The 22270-nt window shown below is 38.4% G+C and overlaps 1 protein-coding gene across 3 annotated transcripts in view; it reads left to right on the forward strand.

Moving 5' to 3' along the window:
* Window positions 1–592: 592 nt before the first annotated feature.
* LOC133070266 (cytochrome P450 2C18-like) overlaps window positions 593–22270 on the forward strand; it is a 41508-nt gene continuing 19830 nt past the window's right edge. Inside the window, exons 1-6 of one of the 3 annotated variants that reach the window (XM_061162223.1) lie at window positions 593–849; window positions 7826–7988; window positions 8162–8311; window positions 11113–11273; window positions 13768–13944; window positions 18293–18434. In XM_061162223.1, coding sequence (XP_061018206.1) covers window positions 682–849; window positions 7826–7988; window positions 8162–8311; window positions 11113–11273; window positions 13768–13944; window positions 18293–18434 — 961 coding nt within the window. In that variant the 5' untranslated portion in view covers window positions 593–681. The remainder of the gene's footprint in view (window positions 850–7825; window positions 7989–8161; window positions 8312–11112; window positions 11274–13767; window positions 13945–18292; window positions 18435–22270) is intronic. The other 2 variants (XM_061162221.1, XM_061162222.1) reach the window with 2 other exon arrangements.

The following is a 22270-nucleotide window of genomic DNA, read 5'->3' on the forward strand; positions in this document are numbered from 1 at the left end:
ATGAATAATTTCCCTTTCCCCATTTGAAAAAGAAAAATTAAAATTTTTTTCTTCTAGTGATATTTTTGAGGGGAGGAGGAGGAGAATTTAATGGTAAAATGTGTAAATTTACTTTTAGCTAAGAACTTGATACATGTTTAGACCTTCAAGATGTATGAGTTATATTACCTGGTTTTTGTTTAAGAAGCTATAATGTTAGTAGGGTACAGTAAAATATTTCAAAAGGCTTTCATTTTCAAGGACAAAGTATACTAGTATTTGATAAAACATTAAAGGATAAGCATCTTGTAATATACAAGGTTTGACCTCAAAGTCATAAATTCTCAACTGGTTACTAATCAGACAATCCAGAATGTTGAGCAACTTTTTGATTAAATCATTTATTAGTTCACTAGTTGTCAACCCCCTGGAGTGTTTAAAGAAAACTCACCAGGTTGTTCCACCCCTGACTTGTTAAACTGGAATGCTCAGATGGGTCATTAAAAAAATGGCAAGAGCAAACAAACAGTACCATATTTTAATCTTTATTGCAGGGCTAAAGTCCCTTCAAAAGAGAGATTAAAGTAGACCTAGCTGACTGTTCACTTTCTGAGTTACAGGCACAGGTTGAATTGGCGGGGACTGTTATAAAAACTTTAGATTTCAGGCTCACAGCCGTCTGAGTGAGAAGAGACAGTGTCAATGGATCTGGCTGTGGCCCTGGTGCTCTGTCTCTGCTCTCTGCTTCTCCTGTCACTCTGGAAACAGAGCTCTGGGAAAGGGAAGCTCCCGCCGGGCCCCACTCCTCTCCCGATTCTTGGAAACATCCTACAGTTAGATGTTAAGGACATTGGCAAATCCTTAAGCAATGTAAGTAGGTTTTATGTTCCTCCAGTGGTTTGCAAAGGGTAAGTGAACATCTACTTTAAAAAATATATATTAAAATACATTACAGTATCTTAAAATTACTAAAATATGTCATTTTAAAGCAAATACTCCCATGGAATATTACTTTTTGTCTGTCATTGTCAAGAAGAGTGGAAAGCATTTCTTGAGTAGAGAAACATTTAGGTCTCTGTATAACTGAATCAAAATGATAATGTGGCAAAAGATTGGAGTATTGCTTCTCTTCTTTGTTTCACCACATTTGCTATGATTTTTGGCTGAAGGTAAGTGATAAGGGAAGTGTTTTGTGATTAGAGATGTCATTCAAGAAGTCATCTATTATATAAACTGCGTGTTTTGTTCAGAACAACCATGAAAATTTAATGTCTGTGAAGAAGCAAACTATGCCTGATGTTAAGGAAATAGCTTGGGATCAGGACAAGTATGAGTGAATGAAAGAAAAAAGTCATTATTCAGAGCCAGCTGGGTGGTAACAAAATCCTTTTGGATTCTGCACAAAGCTGCTGTCTGCAAGACATGATGCTAGATGAAAGTAATTGTTCTTCCATGAGCTGCTGCGTGTCCTGGCACTGACTCTGTGATGCTTGCTTGCTTCCTGTCAGTAACAGCAGCGGATCTTAAACTGGGCTGGGCATTTGAATCACTGAGGGTGGTTTTTAAACATGTAGATTTCTAGTATTTATTACTGCTGAGTCAGAATTCCCATGGGATGAGCTTTACAAGTGATCTGGAGGCAGTCAGTTGTATATTGGTTCTGAGGTCGGCATAGGGGTTACCAATAAATGTCTTAGGCACTAGAGGCTGACTAAGCAGTGTTGAAATTTGGGCCTTCTCTTTAGTAAAAATTTCTCCAAAGAAGACATACAGATGGCCATAGACACATGAAAAGATGCTCAACATCACTGTTAGAGAAATGTAGTCCTGAGTGAGACTCAAGACTACAGTGAGATATCACCTCACACTGGTCCAAATGGCCTAAGTAATAAAAAGTCTACAAATAACAAATGTTGGAGAGGATGTACAGAAAAGAGAACACTCCTACACTGTTGGTAGGAATGTAAACTAGTGCAGCCACTATGGAAAACAGTATGGAGGGTTCTCAGAAAACTAAAAATAGAATTACCATATGATCCAGCAAATCACTCCTGGACATACACCCAGAAAAACTATAGTTCAAAAAGATACATGCACCACTTTTTTCCCCTTTTATTTATTTATTTTTCATTTATTTTTATTAGTTGGAGGCTAATTACTTTACAATATTGTAGTGGTTTTTGCCATACATTGACATGAATCAGCCATGGATTTACATGTGTTCCCCATCCCGATCCCACTTCCCGCCTCCCTCCCCATCCCATCCCTCTGGGTCTTCCCAGTGCACCAGCCCTGAGCACTTGTCTTGTGCATCCAACCTGGGCTGGTGGTCTGTTTCTCCCTTGATAGTATACTTGTTACAAAGTATTTTTAAATGAAAATAATGATGGACCTTTATTATTTTAAGAAAAACATCCGGACACACATACACATATCCCTAAAGGTTTTCACGGGGTCGGGACTGAGGTTTAGAACATACACATTTTACTAAAATCCCCCGGTGGTTCCTGACATGACTTACATCATAAATTTAAGATAAATTGTATATTGTAGATATTAAAAATTTTAAAGTTGTAACATTTATGAAGGACTACTGGCAAGACAATATGACTGTGTCTGCTACATTTATCTAAATATACCCATTTACTAAGAAACAATAGGCTCAGCAACTGATCTCAAACAGAAAAAACCGGATTCAGTCTGATATGGTACAACTTTGAATCTGTCAGTAAGTAGTACCATCTTCATAGAATACCTGCTTCCAAAATGTTTGTTAGCACACTTTGAAATTACTCTGCCATCATCAAACATAAATTTTGAAATTATAGCCATCCATGACTTACTTCCAATGAATATTCATTGGAAGGACTGATGCTGAAGCTGAAGCTCCAATACTTTGGCCACCTTGCAAAGAGCCAACTCATTGGAAAAGACCCTAATGCTGGGAAAGATTAAGAGCATGAGGAGAAGGGGACATAGAGGATGAGGTGGTTGAATGGCATCACCAACTCAATGGACATGAGTTTGAGCAAACTCCAGGAGATAGTGATGAATAGGGAAGGCTGGCGTGCTGCAGTCCATATGGTCACAAAGAGTCGGACATGATTAAGCAACTGAAAAACAGCAAATGACTTAGTTCAGGTAGGTCAGATGACTACCATTCTATTCTAGCTTTCTGAATTTGTAAGAGGGAAAAGCCTTGTAATGCATCTTTCTCTAGCATACTGAATAAATTTCAAATTGAAAATGTGACTTACTATGGTAACACATGTGTTACTACTATAAACCTTGTACAAAGAAAAACAGAGGCAAGATAGGTATGGAAAGAGAAAAACCTTCTTTTGTTGGTCCTCAAACTGAGTGAAGTTCTGAAATGCAGTGATGATCTCTGCATTTATAATAGATATCTGCATGTTCTTACTATGTAAATAAAATGGCTGGTATGAAGCAACATTAAAGTTTGTTAACAAGTGAATTCTTTCTAACTTTAACCCCAGAGGAAAGTCTGGATAAACCATATAACATTTAAATATGCTTTGGAATATAGCAATACAGCTTATACTATGTGAAAGTTTTGACTTTTTTCCTGTTAGAATTTTGTAATTGACTCAAGTACTATTACATCTCCATTTCTGCATATGAAGATAGTGACTTGCTCCAAGTAATTCCCAGGTAGTAAAACACCTAGAATTTGAACTCTAAAGCCATGCTTTGGTGCCTGTAAGATGTTCTAGAACAAATCTGATTGTAAACCATTTTGTGTTTATGTTTTACTAGATCCTCAGGGGAAAAAGGGGTGCTTACCTTGATTTTTCAGATTTTAGAAACATTTCCAGAGGATCAACTTGTCTAGTGAATGTAGAGCTTAATTTAACTAAAGTCTTGATTCCAAATCCTTTAAATCTGACCTAAAAATTTTTATCCTTTTTTATATTTCAAACGCATATAATTGTCCTCTATTCTATCTTGTTGGCTACTTTTCAGTTAATCTCAAATTGCAATCTGCCTGGGGACAGAATTTGAAACTTAAAACTAAATGTTTATAAATTTATAAAGCGTTGCTACCTTTTTTACTAAGCAAAAAAACAAACAAACAAACAAAAACAAAAACAAAGTTAGGAATACATTTAATTCTATGGAACACAGGAAAAGGACTGGAAAACTGAATAAGACACTTTCTGAAAAGTCAAGTACTGATTTTTGTTCTCTTCTTTGAAAAGAAACTATTAATATTTCTACCATAATTTCTAATGCCAACTATGGCTTCCTTTAACATTTCTCCTGTTTTAAGGAGAACTATATTAGCTTCCTAAACAACAAAAAAATCCAGTGAGATATACACCCGATATAAAAGTACCCATAGTTTCTTATACTGCCTCTTTTTCATTGTTTTTGTCTTCAAAAAGAGAAAGAAGGACAGAACAGGAAAAATAGCATTTAGTTTTTCATGTAAAGTAATTATTAAAAGAGATTATCCCTGGAAATCATACTTCTCTGTGGTAGCCCTTAACGTTTAAGGATCAGGAAATAAAATATCCCACTATTTCACAAACAGAACAAACATATAAATAATGAAATTACTCACCTGTGAGGCCTAGAGTATACTCCCTTCTCTGTGGTTTGATTTACATAAGCGAAGAATCTAAGTTCGTCTGTCTTGAGAATGAATGAAGGATACGTTTGTTTGACCCACTGAAAGGATTTTTCTTAATGGCTGAAGCCATTTTATAATGTAGAAATCCCTTTTTCCTATTTTGAGTAACGGAAGTTCATTCTTAAGAATATGGTGTCCGACAACGAAAACAATCAGGATTTGTTACTTGTCTGTGATGTAAACTGACTCCCCCTTCCCTTACCATCCACGGCCCTCGGGGCCCCTTTGGTAGGCGTTTGCTTTACAGCATGCAGGGGCTTGCCCAGTGACTCAGTGGTAAAGAATCCACCTGCAGTGAAGAAGATGCAGGAGACGCCAGTTCGATCCCTGTGTGGGGAAGATCTCCTGGAGGAGGGCATGGCAATCCACTCTAGTATTCTTGCCGGGATAATCCCCTGGACAGAGGAGCCTGGTGGGCTGCAACCCATGGGGTCACAAAGACTCAGACACGACTGAAGTAATTAAGGCCACAGCATGTATCTAGGACGCTTGCTCCAGGGTTCCACCTGGTATAAATACTCTGCCAAACTCACGCCACCTGGAAGTGGCTGCCCACTGCCGCTAGGAAGTCCACCAGGTGATGCTTCTGGGGCCAGGCCGAGTTGTCCGCCACCGCAGAGCTGCTGGAGGGCCATTAGTGAGGAGCTGCTGGTGATCAGCCGCCCGGGCTGGGATTCCAGACGCAGGACAAGCACGTTGCTTTGCACTTGATCCGCTTCCAGTGCCTCGTGCTCAGTGGTACCGCAGCTCGCCTGTCTCAGGCTTCCATTGGCGCCTCCCCGCAGTGTGATCGCTTTGTGGCCCAATCGGTGATGGGCGCCGCCATCTTTGTGGTGGTCTGTTACAAGTTACTGAATGTATTTCCTTGTGCTGTACAGTAAGCCGTGTTGCATTTCTGTCTCATGTATAGTAGTTTGAATCTGTTCATCTCATACCCCTAATTTGTCTCTCACCCATTTTGGTTACCCACAAATTTGTTTTCTGTGTCTGTGAGTCTGTTTACAATTTGTCTATAGATTCATTTGTGTTTTTTTTAAGATTCTCTATATAAACGATATCATGTAGTATTTTTCTTTTTCTGACCTAGTTCACTAAGCATATTCTCTAGGCCCATCCATGTTGCTGCAACATTTTATTGTTTTTTTATGGCTTAGTAATATTCCATTGTATGTATATACCACATATACTTATGCCATTTATCTGTTAACGGGCACTTGGGTTGCTTCTATGTCTTGGCTGTTTTAAGTAATGCTGCTGTGAACATTGGGATGCATTATCTTTTTGAATTAGAGTTTTCATTTTTTTTAATCTGGTTATATACCCAAGAGTGAAATTGCTGGATTATATAGTAGTTTTATTTTTAGTTTTTAAAGGGATTTCCACACTGTTCTCCTTAGTGGCTGCACCAATTTACATTCCCACCAACAGTGTAAGAGGCTTCCCTTTCCTCCACACCCTCTTCAGTATTTAGTACTTGTAGACATTTTGATGGTACACAGTGGTACCTCATTGTGGTTTCAATTTTCACTTCTCTAATTGTTAGTGATTTTTTTTTAAATTGTTAGTGATTTTAAGAATCTTTTCATTGCATGTTGGCCATCTGTATGTCTTCTTTGGAGAAAGGTCTATTTAGGTCTTCTGTTTTATTATGCTGAGATATGTTCCCTCTATACCCACTTTAGTGAGAGTGCTTTTTTTTTTTTTTATCATGAATAGATGTTGAATTATTATACTTACAAATCGCAAAGAAAGGCAATGCCAAAAAATGCTCAAACTACTGCACAATTGCACTCTTCTCACACACTAGTAAAGTAATCCTCAAAATTCTCCAAGACAGGCTTAAAGCCGTACGTGAACTGTGAACTTCCAGATGTTCAAGATGGATTTAGAAAAGGCAGAGGAACCAGAGATCAAACTGCCAACATCCGTTGGATCATTGTAAAAGCAAGAGAGTTCTAGAAAAACATTTACTTCTGCTTTATTGACTATGCCAAAGCCTTGGACTGTGTGGATCACAACAAACTGTGGAAAATTCTTAAAGAGATGGGAATACTAGACCACTTGACCTGCCTCTTGAGAAGTCTGTATGCAGGTCAAGAAGCAACAGTTAGAACTGGACATGGAACAACAGACTGGTTCCAAATAGGAAAAGGAGTACCTCAAGGCTGTATACTGTCACCCTGCTTATTTAACTTATATGCAGAATACGTCATGAAAAACACTGGACTGGATGAAGCACAAGCTGGAATCAAGATTGCTGGGAGAAATACCAATAACCTCAGATATGCAGATAACACCACCCTTATGACAGAAAGTGAAGAAGAACTAAAGAGCCTTTTGAGGAAAGTGAAAGAGAAGAGTGAAAAAGTTGGTTTAAAACTCAACATTCAGAAAACTAAGATCATGGCATCTGGTCCCATCACTTCATGTGAAATAGTTGGGGAAACAGTGGAAACAGTGACACACTTTATTTTTTTGGTCTCCAAAATCACTGCAGATGGTGATTGCAGCCATGAAATTAAAAGACGCTTGCTCCTTGGAAGAAAAATCATGACCAACCTAGACAGCATATTAAAAAGTAGAGACTACTTTGCCAACAAAGGTCTGTCTAGTCAAAGCTATGGTTTTTCCAGTGGTCATGTATGGATGTGAGTGTTGGACTATAAAGAAAGCTGAGCACCAAAGAATTGATGCTTTTGAACTGTGGTGTTGAAGAAGACTCTTGAGAGTCCCTTGGACTGCAAGAAGATCCAACCAGTCCATCCTAAAGGAGATCAGTCCTGAATATTTGTTGGAAGGACTGATGCTGAAGCTGAAACTCCAAAACTTTGGCCACCTGATGCGAAGAACTTACTCATCTGAAAAGACCTTAATGGGAAAACATTGAAGTAGAGAGGCGAAGGGGATGACAGAGGATGAGATGGTTGAATGGCATCACCAATTCAGTGGACATAGGTTTGGGTGGACTCTGGAAGTTGGTGATGGACAGGGAAGCTTGGCGTGCTGCAGTCCACAGGGTCGCAAAGAGTTGGACACGACAGCGACTAAACTAATACTGATGTATAAGATCCAGAAATGTGTGGGAGAATAAAATATCAACAATATGATGATAATAACAGTCTTAATCATGAGCAAAATAGACCACATTGTGACTTCTTTTGCTAATATTTACATTTTCTTTCCATTTCTCAGCTCTCAAACACCTATGGCCCTGTGTTCACAGTGTATTTTGGCTTGAGGCCCACTGTTGTGTTGCATGGATATGACGCAGTGAAAGAAGCCCTAATTGATCGGGGAGAAGAGTTTTCTGGAAGAGGCAATCTCCCAGTGTCTCAAAGAGTTAATAAAGGATATGGTAGGTGTACATGTGCACGTGTCCAACATTGCTAATGGGGGTGGGGAGAATGGAAAAGAGGAATTTGAAGAGCCCCCTCAGCAGAGCTTGGTCCATCTCTGAGGCTGCCAAGTGTCAGCTCACTCCTCCTTCTCTAGTGCCTCCCTCCTAGTTTCTGTTTCTCTTTCTGGTAGGAATCCTCTTTAGCAATGGGAAGAGATGGAGGGAGATCCGACGCTTCTCCCTCATGACCTTGAGGAATTTTGGGATGGGGAAGAGGAGCATTGAGGATCGTGTTCAAGAAGAAGCCCATTGCCTTGTGGAGGAGTTGAGAAAAACCAATGGTGGGTAAATCTATGCTCTATTATTCTGAGCTCAGCAGACTGCTCTCTTCTCCAGGGACGCCCTTGGAAACATTTCAAGGGTGGCCACATCTTTCATATGGTTCATTGTTTTCAACCCTCCCATGGAGAAGAGAGAGAGAGAGGAGAGAGCCAAGAGGGCTTTTGTGTATCTATGCTTGTGTGTGTACACCCATGAGGGTGCATATAGTGTGGATTAAAGGTCATTTAATCCCATTCTGTTTTGAAATTTTTGTTTTCAGATCATTAGGTCATGAAGGTAGGAGATTTTGAGTCTCATTTTTTTTTGTGTGTGTTAGAGAGCAATTTTTCCCCCCATAGTGTCAGTGTGGATTATCTATTCCAGAACATTTCATCAGGGAATATTTGTCAAGTGGACATGGTGGGAATGAATTCATCATGCCCCTCTGGAAGGCATGTGCTTTCACTTAATTGGCCTGTATTTGTATGGTCAACCTTACTCAGATGTCTGAGTTTCTTCAGACACTCATTGCCTACAGTTCTAGCGAGTAATGATACTTTTCTACGGTTTTAATTACTTAGGTATCCTTCAGTGCAGGCCTCATCCGTTGTGATTGCCTTGTAAACAACTTTTAAAATTATCAGCTTGAGTTATTTAATGTTGCTTCTAAGTTACAGTATTGTTTTATGAATTTTAAGAAATAGATGCTATAGAATAATCCTAAAATTTACACAAATACGAGGTTATAAAATGATTTATTTAGATTTCAGCCTGCCTTCCCTATTAGTTGCTTCCAACTTCAACTTTCTCTTTACATTTATCTCCTTTCCCTTACTAGTAAAGAATCTGCCTGCAGTGTTGGAGACCTGGGTTTGATCCCTGGGTTGGGAAGATACCCTGGAGAAGGGAAAGGCTATCCACTCCAGTATTCTGGCCTAGAGAATTCCATGGACTGTATAGTCCATGGGGTTGCAAAAAGTTGGACGTGACTGAGAGACTTTCCCTTTCCCTTTCCCATGTTTTGTATTTTCTATATTGTATGATACTTTGACATTTTGGGAGGGCTTGCAGACCTGGGGAGCAACTGCCTCTCCCGGGGTCAGTTAATCCTGAGATAGAGCATCACATCTTTTCTATGAGCGTGCCTTTGATTTTCAAGCCAACCATCCAGAGCCCATACCCTCTGGATACCTACTTTATGAAACCCTCACACACCAAGCCAATATTCTCCCTGCCCTAAATCAACCCAAGGCATTATGGGACAACCAGGGACCATTCCTACTGCCTAGCTGCAGCTGCTGCTGCTAAGTCACTCCAGTCATGTCCAACTCTGTGCGACCCCAAAGATGGCAGTCCACCAGGCTCCTCTGTCCATGGATTCTCCAGGTAAGAACACTGGAGTGGGTTGCCATTTCCTCCTCCAATGCGTGAAAGTGAAAAGTGAAAGTGAAGCTGCTCAGTCGTGTCTGACTCTTTGAGACCCCATGAACTGCAGCCTACCAGGCTCCTCCATCCGTGGGATTCTCCAGGCAAGAGTACTGGAGTGGGTCGCCATTGCCTTCTCCCTACTGCCTAGAACCCTCTGAAATTACCCAAACTATCCAATCCTAAGGTTAGTTAGCATACTGACCCCACCTTGCTCATTTCTTCTTTGAAAACCCATGAAAGCTCTGCTCCATGCTCTCTCCTGACCAATCTTGGTGCTTCCCCATGTGGCCCTTTGTGGTGTACCCCTCCTCTTGGGAACAAACTATTTTCTCTATGACTATCATCTCCTGATCTGTTGACCTCATCATGTGAGTAAAAATAAAACCCCAAGTACATTTTAAAACAATTGGATTTGGGACTAGAACTCTTAGGGTAATTTTTCACCCCTACTGCTAGCTGTATTGACTTATGAAGCGCTTGACACAATGAGTCTTATTTTCAGTCTGGATTCCAAACTATCTGCTTTGTAAGTCTTCCTCTCCAGTGACGTGACAGGAAAAATTAAAAGTCATATTTTAGTTGTCACACACATGGACATTTCATTTTAACCTTTCTTGTTTGCTTTGTGATTGAAGTTTGAAATGAAGAATTCTTACTTTCATTTGAGGCAAACAAATCTTACAACTTGTAGTTTATTTGTGTTACTTTTTCTTCTCATACAGCGTGGATGACTTTTACTTTTACTCATTTTTCCATCAAATACCTGAATTTTTCCATAATCTTTCTCTCTTAAATCTCTTCTTTTTCTGATCCTACCAGTCATTCCTTCAACTATTTGTTATATATAAAAGGTTCCCAGGTTTCTAAATATTTTTTCCTTCATACATAGTGCTTAATTGTCTAGCTTACCAGACAGATGTGATTCTGTACTGATAGATAACTTGAATTATTGTTTTTAACCGGACCTTTACAATTTTTTTCCATTCTTCAAAATAACCAGCAATTTGGCTCAAGGCAGTGAAGTAGATGGAGATTTTGGAAACCAGTTATTAAACAAGCTAGGATGGGGGAGTTCCTTGTTGGCTGAATGGTTAGGATTCTGGGCTCTCTCTGCCATGGGCCCAGGTTCAGTTTGTAGTTGGTGAGCTGAGATCCCTCAAACTGTGCAGCCCAGCTAAAAAGTTAAAAAAAAAAAGGTCTGTTAAACAAACAAGGATGGAACGGTTAATTCATGTTAAAAGCAATAGTGATGTATTTTAAGCACGCTTAAATTTTTGCCAATAAGGGAATTTCTATGTAGATGTTGATTCAGAGATTCTAAAATTATCTGTTATCCACAGCACAGTTTTATATTTATAATAACAGTGTTTTATAAATCTTTTCAATTCTTTAGGGTCACCCTGTGATCCCACTTTCATCCTGGGCTGTGCTCCCTGCAACGTGATCTGCTCCATTATTTTCCAAAATCGGTTTGATTACAGAGATCAGAATTTTCTTAACTTGCTAGACAAATTTAATGAAAATCTCCGGATTATGAGCTCCCCATGGATACAGGTGAGGTCAGGCTCCTTTTTTCCTGAGAAGTCATCTGTGTTCTTTTCTCTGACAAGTTCAGAATTCAGTATGGACCAAGCTGTGAAGAGAATGTTTGAAAACTGAACATTTTGGATATTACAATGTCGCAACTGGGAATCAGATTTTCCCCTCTTTGCTTTGCTTTTTAGTTTGATATAGTTTCTGTTTGTTTGACTTTTGCAAGCTGTAGCTATTCATTTATTTAGTGACTTTTCTAAACTGTTTTGGCACAATCTCTTTTTTTTTCTTTTGTCTAGTGTGGTTGCTGACATTTCTGTTCCTTTAGCTTATGTTCAGCTAGTGTTTGGATAGAGTTTTTTGGGTTTGTTTTTTTTTTTTTGCTTTTTTTTTCTTTTTTAAAAAATTGAATAAAATGTTCTTTAAGTTCTGTAATGCTTTACAATTTTCAGAAGTTACACCCACAAGATATCATATAATCCCATAAAACCCCTTTTTCCCTCACTGCCCTTGTATTGCCCCTCTCCTCTCCCTCTATAGCTTGTTTTCATATCTGTGAATCTGTGGATAGCAATGTCACTGGATGTGAGGATCCTAAGGAAAGAAAGGTGAGACAAAGAGATGGAGATGGAGATAGAGAGGAAGGGAGGAAAGAAGAAAGGGAGAAAGGGAGGAAATAAAGGGAAGGAAATTACTCCTCTAGACTTGTCCTTGCATGCTTAGTTGCGCAGTCATGTCCGACTCTTTGTGATCCCATGGACTATACCTGTGAAGCTCCTTTGTCCATGGGATTTCCCAGGCTTTTCCTAGTATCCTGGCTTGTCCCAGGGATTTCCCAGTATCCCAAGAATACTGTGGTGGGTTGCCATTTCCATCTCCAGGGGATCTTCCTGACCCAGGGACTGAACTTTTGCATTGGCAGGTGGGTTCTCTTATCACTGGGCTGCCCGGGAATCCCTCAGCCAGGTTATTTTCAACTCTGTCTTGGTCTTCGCTTGTTACTTGCACTCAGCCTAGAGATCAGCCAGAGGTGAAAGCTTAGTCTCTTCTTAGGTCTTTTCTTAGCAGGTGTCCAGCCCTGGGCATGTGTATAGCTTTCTAAATTCCTCAGTATATGTGGGTGCTTTTGAATGTCCTTATTTCTTAAAGGCACTCCCTCCCCAGATGTTCTTTCTGGAGTTTGGTGCTCTGTTGTGTGCCTTAACTGTAATCTTTTGCTCCAGGCAACTGTGGGTTTTTCATTAATCTTGCCAGGTCTTTGAGAATCCCTACTGTGTTTCTACCCTAAGTTTCAAGTCAGATGAAACAAAGACAAGTGCCTGAGTCAGTGCCTCCGGTGGCCCCAGACAGGTTAGAACACAGATACACAGTTCTTTGTTAGTGAAGTCTGCTCTGGTCCCACCAGAATGAGGAACCAGGCTCCCATACCACAAGCTGCCCTTGTTAAGGCCACTGTCAAGGAAGGAGGTGGGACAAAGGAAAAAACAATAACAGATCTTTTCTGCTGTTTTTAAGTTGTCTTTTCCTTGATTCAACATTTATGTGATTGCTATAAACCTTGGTGCTCTAGAGTTCTGCCAAGTTGATTCTGATAGTATTTACTTAATTTTCTGACACTTTTTAAAAGAGGGATAGGCCTTTTGAGTTGTCTACTGCATCATTTTTGCTGATGTTATTCTAAATGAATGTTTGAACGTGACATTCCTGCCTTAGTGTCATAAAGTAAACTTCTGAGACAGGTGACTGTGCCTTTATTTTACAAAGAAAAGAAATGCCTGAATATAAAGCTGGAACTCAAGACTCTTGACTCCCTGGCCAGTGGTTTTTCCACTAACCCACCAAAACCCAGTTTCCATAAACTACTTTGGTGACTGCCCAAAAGCATGCCCACAGCACTCAGTAAACATCCAGGCTCTGACTGGAAGGTTTCCATTGTGCATAGGCTTGTCCGCCAATCACACTTAGAAATTTCCTCATCACATTACTTAGCAGAAATATCCTACTTTAGGAAGAAAGAGGATATCTCTTTCAGAGAGGAAGAAAGTTTGTGAACAGTGATGCCACTGGGAACACTGACCAGGGCAGGTGTGTTTGATGCTTTAGTTGGTATCCTAGCTGACCAGGTGATTGGGCTTGGAATGATAAAACTTCCAAACTTCCTTGACCTCTGTCTTCATCTATAAAATGTGCATCATAGTAATTCATCTTACTCTGTATTTCAAGGTTATAAAGAAGAATTAATTTAGAAAAAGAGAGAATTGACATAAAAATGCTTTAATAACATAAAGTTGTTGTATGAATATAGGAAATTACTGTCAACCTTTAGCACCTGGTCAGAGTTTTCTCCCCTAAATACCTCTATCAGCATAAAGAATTATTTTATATGTACAATATAAAAAGCTCCCCCTGAAGATATAGACCATTCACTTCAGTTTCTAACCAGGGCTTGGCATATGGTATATATGTCTTCAACATATATTTTTAATTTAATAAATACATATTTTTAATCTTCAAGGTCTGCAACAATTTCCCCATTCTCATCGACTATTTCCCAGGGAGTCATAACAAAGTACTTAAAAATTTTGCTTATGTAAAAAGCTATGTTTTGGAGAAAGTAAAAGAACATCAAGCAACGCTGGACATTAACAATCCTCGGGACTTCATTGATTGTTTCCTGATCAAAATGGAACAGGTAAAATGTTGATGACAGATTGGTTATCTGTTTGTGTGAATTTTTTTGTTCATTAACTTGTTATGTACTTACTAGGGATGTTTAATGGTTAGAGAAGAAATGCTTGATTAGCACTTTGGGTACTATTTGTGCATGGATTTGGTTTGAGCATCATGGGAGATTTAAAATTGACCTGGTAAATAACTGGGATACATGGACCTTGTCTGTTGGGTACTAATAGGCTGGCTGAGAAGAAAGAGAACACACATCTCCAGTGAAATGGAAGTGCAGACAAGTGAGAAATATGAAATACTGAGCCATAAAGGGAAGGTGGGTGTGATCATTTCACATAGCATGTGGGAGAGTGAGAAGGAAGGGTTTAGCCTGCTTGGGTTTCCTGTATGTCCTGAAGCTTGATGTATATCTTCAAATATTTGCAACAAGTCATCAGGGAGGGAATTTCAGATTGGTAGAATGATGTCATGAGAGGTTCAGAGGTGTTTGTGGAACAGAGACTAGGTGGGTAGAAGAGAGAAGCCTTAACTGAGTGTAACCAAAAATAATTCTGGACAGATACAGAGTTGGAGGTTGGTGTCCTTCAAGTAAACGTGAATGAGAAGTTTTGATTTTTATCAGGTAGATGTATGAACCAAAACAAGAGTAGAATGCAAATAATTACTGGGGAAGATTATCCTGGGAGTTCTGTAGAATGACCGGTACAATAAGAATAGACCTCAAGGACCAGCTATGAGATTTTTAATTTCTTTGAACTTTGGCTTGAGGAAAGTCTGGAACATGGAAATGCAGAGGATTCTGAAATAAAATCAATCTGTCCATCTTGTCATATTATCAGAGATCTATAAAGATTAGTTTTAGTTAGAAGAGAGGATGAGAGCCAAATTATAGGGACTGTCTGGGAAATCTCAGTAAAAAGATCAAATTTCTTACCTGAGAAGTTCAACCAAGGAGGGAAAAATTCAGATAGTAAATCTTAATAGTGAATATGATTAGTGGTAGGGTCAAGTTGGAAACTGTGGCAAGAGAAATATAGGTGCCATAAAAAAATCTGTGTAGGTGCAAAGCTGTTCTTGAACTGGGAAAAGGTAGAATCCAGCAAAAGCTGTAAAATGCCCTGTAGAAACTAATTCTAGAGAAAGAAATTTCTTCATCTGAGGCCATCACTCTTTTATTCAACCACTTTGTAGCACTGGGCAGAAATGAGAAATTGGTTAGTAGGCTAAAATGGCAAGGAGTCAAAGATGCTGATGAAGATGACATTCGAAGAATTGTTCATGGATTTGAACTGGACTGCTCAAATCATGTGTTTCGAACAGAATGAAGGGAAGCACATGGAGTGGCTTAAAGAAATGGGAGGAAGGAAGAAGAAGCAAATCTGCTCTCTGCTTTCTCTGGTGCTTGGGCAATGATTTTTGTCTTTCTGGGGCCCAGTTGATTTGAGAATCTGATTAAGAGTAAGGAAACTGTCCTAGAAAGATGCACCTATATGAGTTCCTGATATTTTGCACATAATTTGAGGGATTCTCATTATGCTATGAAGTCTCTCCACTAATCCTGGGTTAAGGAGGCTCTAAGATGTCTGGTATTCCATTTAACAGTGGCTGTTTCATCAGTGCTATGTTTAAAACCCTTATTGTTTCTCTGGACTTCATTATCATATTTATTTTTTTATAGCATCTTTATTCAGTACAATTTATATACCATATCCCTCACACATTCAGTATACAATTCAGTATTTTCACAGAGTTGAACAACTACCACCACAATCAATTTCTGAATATTTTTATCACCGTGAAAAGAAATCTTTTATGCTTTTGGAGTCACCCTCATTCCTCCCCAATCTCCCCAGTTCTAGGCTTCACTAATCTACCTTCCATCTTTATAAGTTTGCTATTCTGGACATTTCGCATTAATGGAATTATACAATATGTGTCTTTTGTGTCTAGCTTCTTTCACTTAATGCTTTTAGGGTTCATTGGTGATGTAGCATACATCAGTACTTCATTCCTTTAAATGATTAAATGGCATTTCAGTGTGGATATACCACATTTTATATATCTGTTTGTTGGTTGATGGACATTTTGGTTCCTTCTATTTCAGTTTTTATGAGTTTGTGGACATTTGTGTACAAGTTTTATGTTATGTGTGTGTTTGTTAAGTTGCTTCAGTCATGTCCAACTCTTTGCGACCCTATGGACTGTAGCCTGTCAGCTCCTCTGTCCGTGGGATTCTGCAGGCAAGAATACTGGAGTTGGTTGCCATGGCCTCCTCTAGGGGATCTTCCCAAACCAGGAATTGAACCCGTATCTCTTGCACTTGCTGTAATGGCAGGCGGACTCTTTACTACTAGCACCACGGGGGAAACCCCTCAAGTTTTGTATACACATATGTTTTAATTTCTCTTGGGTATATACCTAGTGATAGAGTTGGTGGTGGGCTTCCCAGGTCATACAGTGGCAAAGAATCTGCCTGCCAGTGCTAGAGACACAGGAGATGGGAGTTCAATCCCTGGGTCAGGAAGATCCCCTGGAATAGGAAATGGCAATCCACTCCTGTATTCTTGTCTGGGAAGTTCCAAGGACAGAGGAGCCTGGTGGGCTGTAGTCCATGGAGTCACAAAGAGTCGAACGCAACTGAGCACAGCACAGATAGATGATAACTTTATATTTAACCTTCAAAGGAAGTGTGGCAGATCAAAGTCTTAATGTAAGAGCTGAAGTTATAAAACTCTTAGAAGAAAACTTACACATAAAATTGACTGCACCATTTTATATACTCACCAGCAGTGTATGAAGGTTACAGTTTATTCATATATTTGACAGTGCTTCTAATTATCTTTTTGATTATCTAATTGTCTTTTTGATTCTAGCCATCCTAGTAGAATCTGATCCATTTTCACATGGATCATGTTGCATTTGTAGGTCAGTTTGGGAGTAATGCCATCTTAACTATTCTAAATCTTTCAATAGATAAACATGGAATGTATTTCCATTTATTTAGGTCTTCTTTAATTTCTTTCAGCAAGGTTTTGTATAGGCTAGCTTACTTTTGATAGGCTATGTGTACATAACCACTGATCCTTCAAATTCACTTGAACAGATAGAAATAGCAATAACAATTTATAAGAACTCTACTCTCCCTGGCCTCAGAGTAATTTTGAGTTGACAAACTTAGAAACTGTGTGAAGTTGATGTTACCAATGGGGATAACTACTTTTGTCTATCAGGTACAACTGTGATAGGGTTAAATCTATCTTAATGGTGTTGGATTACATAATATTGGCATGCCACAGGTCACTTGGGGATTATAAGAGTCTTATTAAATTAATGCTAGTCTAGAGGACTGGATAGGAAAAAATGATTATTTTTTGGTATGTTTGTGACCTGTGTAGTCAGTATTTCAGATTGTTCCATTGTTATTACCAATTTTATGTCATATATATCCCTCCTCTAAACCCACCTTAGTTGTCCTTGTGAAGGGCTTTTACTCTCCCAACTTCCAACTTGTGAGAACTTTATTCAGTCAATTCCTTATTCTGAGCATCTGCACTGATTTCCTCGACCAAGCTGCCTATTGCCTCACATCTTGGAATACAGTAGTGGCTGGCCCCATTTCGTCTTTTATGTGCGATAAATAAACTCACTATTTCTTTAAACCACTGTTAACTTTTTTTTTATTTGTAGGCAAACACAAACTTTATTGACAGAAATGAGCAAATTAGAGCCATATCTTGAAAAATGTTATAAACCAGAATCAAGAGTTTGCAATTCTCTTTTCCTTTTAAACCATTTTATCTGGACTCTGCCTAAAGACCCATGAAGAAGGTGAAAATGTGCAAAAGCTAACATAGCAGCACATCCTAGAATAGATTACAAAGAAAAAGAATGGATTCACAGAGACTCTTATGCTGGGAAGTCCAGGACTAGTCATGAAGTACATTGAACTCAAGTGCCTTCCATTTTTCTTCAGCATATTTAAGTATTTAGGTTTCATTTTCATGCTCAGATACTCATGTTTCAAAATGATGACTACACCACTTCTACCTCTGTATCTGTGTTTTGACTATGAAGAAAGAAAGAGAAACTGGCATCAGCAAGCTCTTTGGTAAGAAGTAGGTTGCTTGACCAGTGCACCTGCAAAAGAGGCTTGGAATGAAGTTTTTAGGCAAGCTAGGGATGAGGAGTAGGAAATCAAGACTGCATCAGCCCAGTCTACACACTTTGCCAGTTGTTGTAGTACTGCACTCGAGTGTCTAGGTTTGTTTAGCTTTTTAACAGGGTGTGTTATTTTGGATTGATTTTAATTATTTATGCTGGCAAACTACCAGATAATTACATCAAATAACTCCTAGGAAAAGCACAATCAAGAGATGGAGTTTACTTTTGAAAACTTGATAGCAACTGTGTCTGATTTGTTTGGAGCTGGGACAGAGACAACAAGCACCACGCTGAGATATGGGCTCCTCCTGCTGCTGAAGCACCCAGAGGTCACAGGTATGATAACATGGTGGGCAGGGTGAGTTTCGGGGAAGATATTGGGTCTTCTGTCTTATAATTTCTCTTAGAGAAGCTTTAGTTTTGAAATTTCTATGCCACCAGCTATAAGCTGCCGAAATATTTTTTTAAAAAAAGGTGAAAGTAAGACAAATTTGTATAGTAGGGAGGATTGCTGAGAAAAGTGAAGACAGTATGAGCAGTAACAAAGGCAATAAAGCTATGGATTTCATCAATAAAAAATTTTGGTTAAGTGTCTGGACTTCATGGGAAGGGATTTGCAGCAGGCACAACCAGCATAAATTGGCCTGCAATGCAATACTGGTTTTCTTAAGAAGTAGACACTTGTTTTTATAGAAATCTTTCCCTGTTCTAAATATGCAGCATCATAATGCTAGGGTAGGGAAGATGGGAGCTATATTGTTGAAGTATAGCAGAAATTCTAGGAATTTGGTGAGAAAGCCTGAGAAAATTTTCACAGTCTGAGAAGTACTTTAAAAGGTTAGATTTAGAAAAAGATACATGCTATTTAGACGAAGATGTACCTAAAAGAATTTTTTCCCTTTTTAAACATTAAGTAAGATAGCATTTCAAGTTGCAAATAAATACACACACAATACATATACAATTGCAAACCATACATACATCAGTTATAGAATTTGATTTTTAAAACATTGTATATTATTTTGATATGAAAATAATACTACTTGATTCCTGTTTTTCTTTCTGTGATTGTCGAGACCAGCTCGATAAGCTGGGTTTTTGAAAGCGCGATACAGCAAGAGAATAAGAAATGAGACACAAGAATTCATAGAAAAGCGAGGATCAGGGGACCAACACCGCTCCAAGGTGAAGGTGCTGAAACTGAATCCAAGCCAGCTTTATTATACTTTCAGCCGTGAATGAAAGAATATGTGGGGAGTTAAACTATAATTTATGTGGCCTTCAGGGCCAAAGAACAAAATGATCATTAATTACCATTGAGTGATTAGGAAACGGTAATCAATAACAAATCAGTAACTGAGACTAATATTTTTATCGATAGATTTTCCACCAGATACGTAAAACCTGTGACTCAGACGCCGGTTGAGAAACAGTCTGGGGTCGGTTTTCCGATCCCAGGATCATATCTTCTTTTCAAGATTATGAACTGTTCCCTCTGGACTCGTTCCAAGAGTCTCATGCCTTATAGCATCCAGTTTATCAATAATTGTAAATTTCTTTTGCGGCCCTTGCCGGGGCCTGCTTTTTTTTATTCTTCCTGTCTCCTACATCTCCCCCCTTTTGATTTTGTAAATGATAAGAAATGGTGAAAAATGTTAGTTGCTGTTGTTGGCTGCATTGTCTCTTGATTGTTTTTCTCTAGACTATAAAGAAACACAAACACATAATTAATAGCACTCCCATAACCAGAGCAATTCCATATCCAAATGTATTGATCTGTTTTAAGGGATTAAGACAAGAAAGATTATCAGCAACAGTATCAAGAAAATCTGATCCAGAAATTACATCGAGATGTTTATTAAAAGCTTTTAATATATCTTGTAGATCTTGAATATCTACAGAAATATTATCTTGGTTCAATAGGTGTTGTTTAATTTTATCCCATCTGAATTGTGTCTTATTATATTTGAAAGCTGTTATACAAAAGGAAGTATAGTTCCAATCACATTTTAGTCTCACCTGTTTTTTTTTTTTTTTTTTTTTTCACCTGTTTTTGTAAACTGACTAGTTGATCTCTTAACCAAATAACAGATTGTTGAAGGCTGGTCACTTGGGAGGCCAACTTTCTATCAATTTTTTGTTGAGTGGTCCAAAGGACATAGGCATCTTTAAGTCATTCTTGTAAAAAATGAACTGTTTGTACAGATTTATGAAGAGCCATTTCAGCTACGGCTGGTGTAGTGGTAATAGCAATAATGTCTAAGATGGCAGCAATTAGCAATCTCAGAAAACATTTAACATGTTTAAGATTTTTTAATATTTCTTCAATGACATAAAATGTAGGGCTTTCTTGTCAAGGTCATTGTAAATCAACTGGAACCCATATGTTAGTTTTGGCTTTAAGAATGTAAATACTGTCAACTTGTATCAAAAGGAATGGTATTATTTATACATGTATAAAATGAACAGTTAATAGATGTTACTAATCTCAAATTGGGATCATATTTTGTTGGTCCGATCATAAAAACCAAAGGAATTTTTACACAAGTCTGAATAGTGTGGATAGAGTTTTTTGTAAAATTAAAGATAGCTTTTGGGTCATTTAAAATATATTCAGTATATTGTCTTTTTCAAGCAATTAGTTTTTTTAATGTCATGGATATTTTCCATATTTTATCACGAATAGGATAATGATCTAAACGAGGCACAGGGGGAGCTAATCCTACCCCATGTCATATGAGAGGTTGAGTACCATAAGTACTAATTGTCTTATCATTATATAACCATGGGGAAGACACTTTAGATTTTATAAGTTTAAGGATTTCTTGGGGTCCCCAATCGATAATGGAGCCTTCTGCAACATTTAATAATAAGTGACCTTCTGATCCTTTACATAATTTTCATCTTAACCAATTTTCAATACCATGGCAAATTTCAGCAACACAATCAGGAAGGTCAGGTGGATTCATCATGCTGGAAGTTTCCTCTTTTTCTAAAAAAGTAAGAGCAGTTAACAGAAAGAGGGAAGTCTTACCTTCATTTGATTCTTTGACAACTGACAGCCACTTTTGATATCCTGTTTTAAGACATATACTTCCAAAAGCAATACAAATTCAGGAGTGGCATCAGAACCAATAGTATAATTTATCAACTGACTGTCTTCTTCTTCCTTTATAGTCTATTTTAATGTGTCCTAATTTTCCATGTTGGTGATATCTCATATCTGTCTTTTATTAGCTTTAGACAATGTTTGAGCCAGAAGTTGCATTGTATATGGTTCTGACCCAATATCCTGGCAAATTTTAAAATATTCTTCTAGAGGGGCACCCTGTGCCTTGAGAGCCTGAATCACCTTTTCCTATTCTGAGTTAGCATTGTCATAAGCAAGAACTGGCATCAGCAAATCTCTCAAGCCACGTTGTGAGACTGTTTTATTTAAATTTTGATGTAGCCTGGCAATAAAATCTACATAAGGTTCCCTATCTGATTGTTTAATTTGGGTAAATGAAATCGAGCCTTGTCCAGGTGGATTTATTTTCTCCCAGGCTTTTAAACATATCATTCTCACTTGAGTGAGTAATTGATCATCAAGTTGTAACTGAGCTTGAATGTCAAAATGTACCCCACTACCCATTAGTTGATCAAGTGTTATAGCAACTGGCGGGTTGGCTGTTGCATTTCTGCAAGCTTGTTGATTTGCCTCATCTTGCCACCAGGTCCTAAACTGTAAAAATTCTGAGGTGGATAGGCAAGTTCTGGCTATCATTTTCCAATCATAAGGAATTAACCATTCAGCTTTGAAAGTCCCTGAATTAGTCCCATGGTATAAGGAGAATTAGTTCCATATTGGGTACATGCAGTTTTATCTCCTTTATAGTTTTAAATGGTATGACATTATAATCATAATGCATTCCTCCTTGTGGGAATTGAGGATCTGGTAGGATTTGAATTACAGCCACAGGGAGAACTAAAGCATCTTCATTCCACTGCAATTGTGCCATACGAACTCCCTTTTGTAAAGGCGTCATTTTATTAGGCACAGTTATCTGTGGTTTAAAAACAAATCCATCATCTCAAGGGGTTTCAGAATTGAAAGGAGGGGGCTCGACCAAAGGTGTAGTTGGTTGAGCGAGAAAGATCTGTTCTTGATTTCTATCATTTTTTTGGCTTTT

The sequence above is a fragment of the Dama dama genome, chromosome 15 (genome assembly GCF_033118175.1).
Source record: "Dama dama isolate Ldn47 chromosome 15, ASM3311817v1, whole genome shotgun sequence".
Lineage (NCBI taxonomy): Eukaryota > Metazoa > Chordata > Mammalia > Artiodactyla > Cervidae > Dama > Dama dama.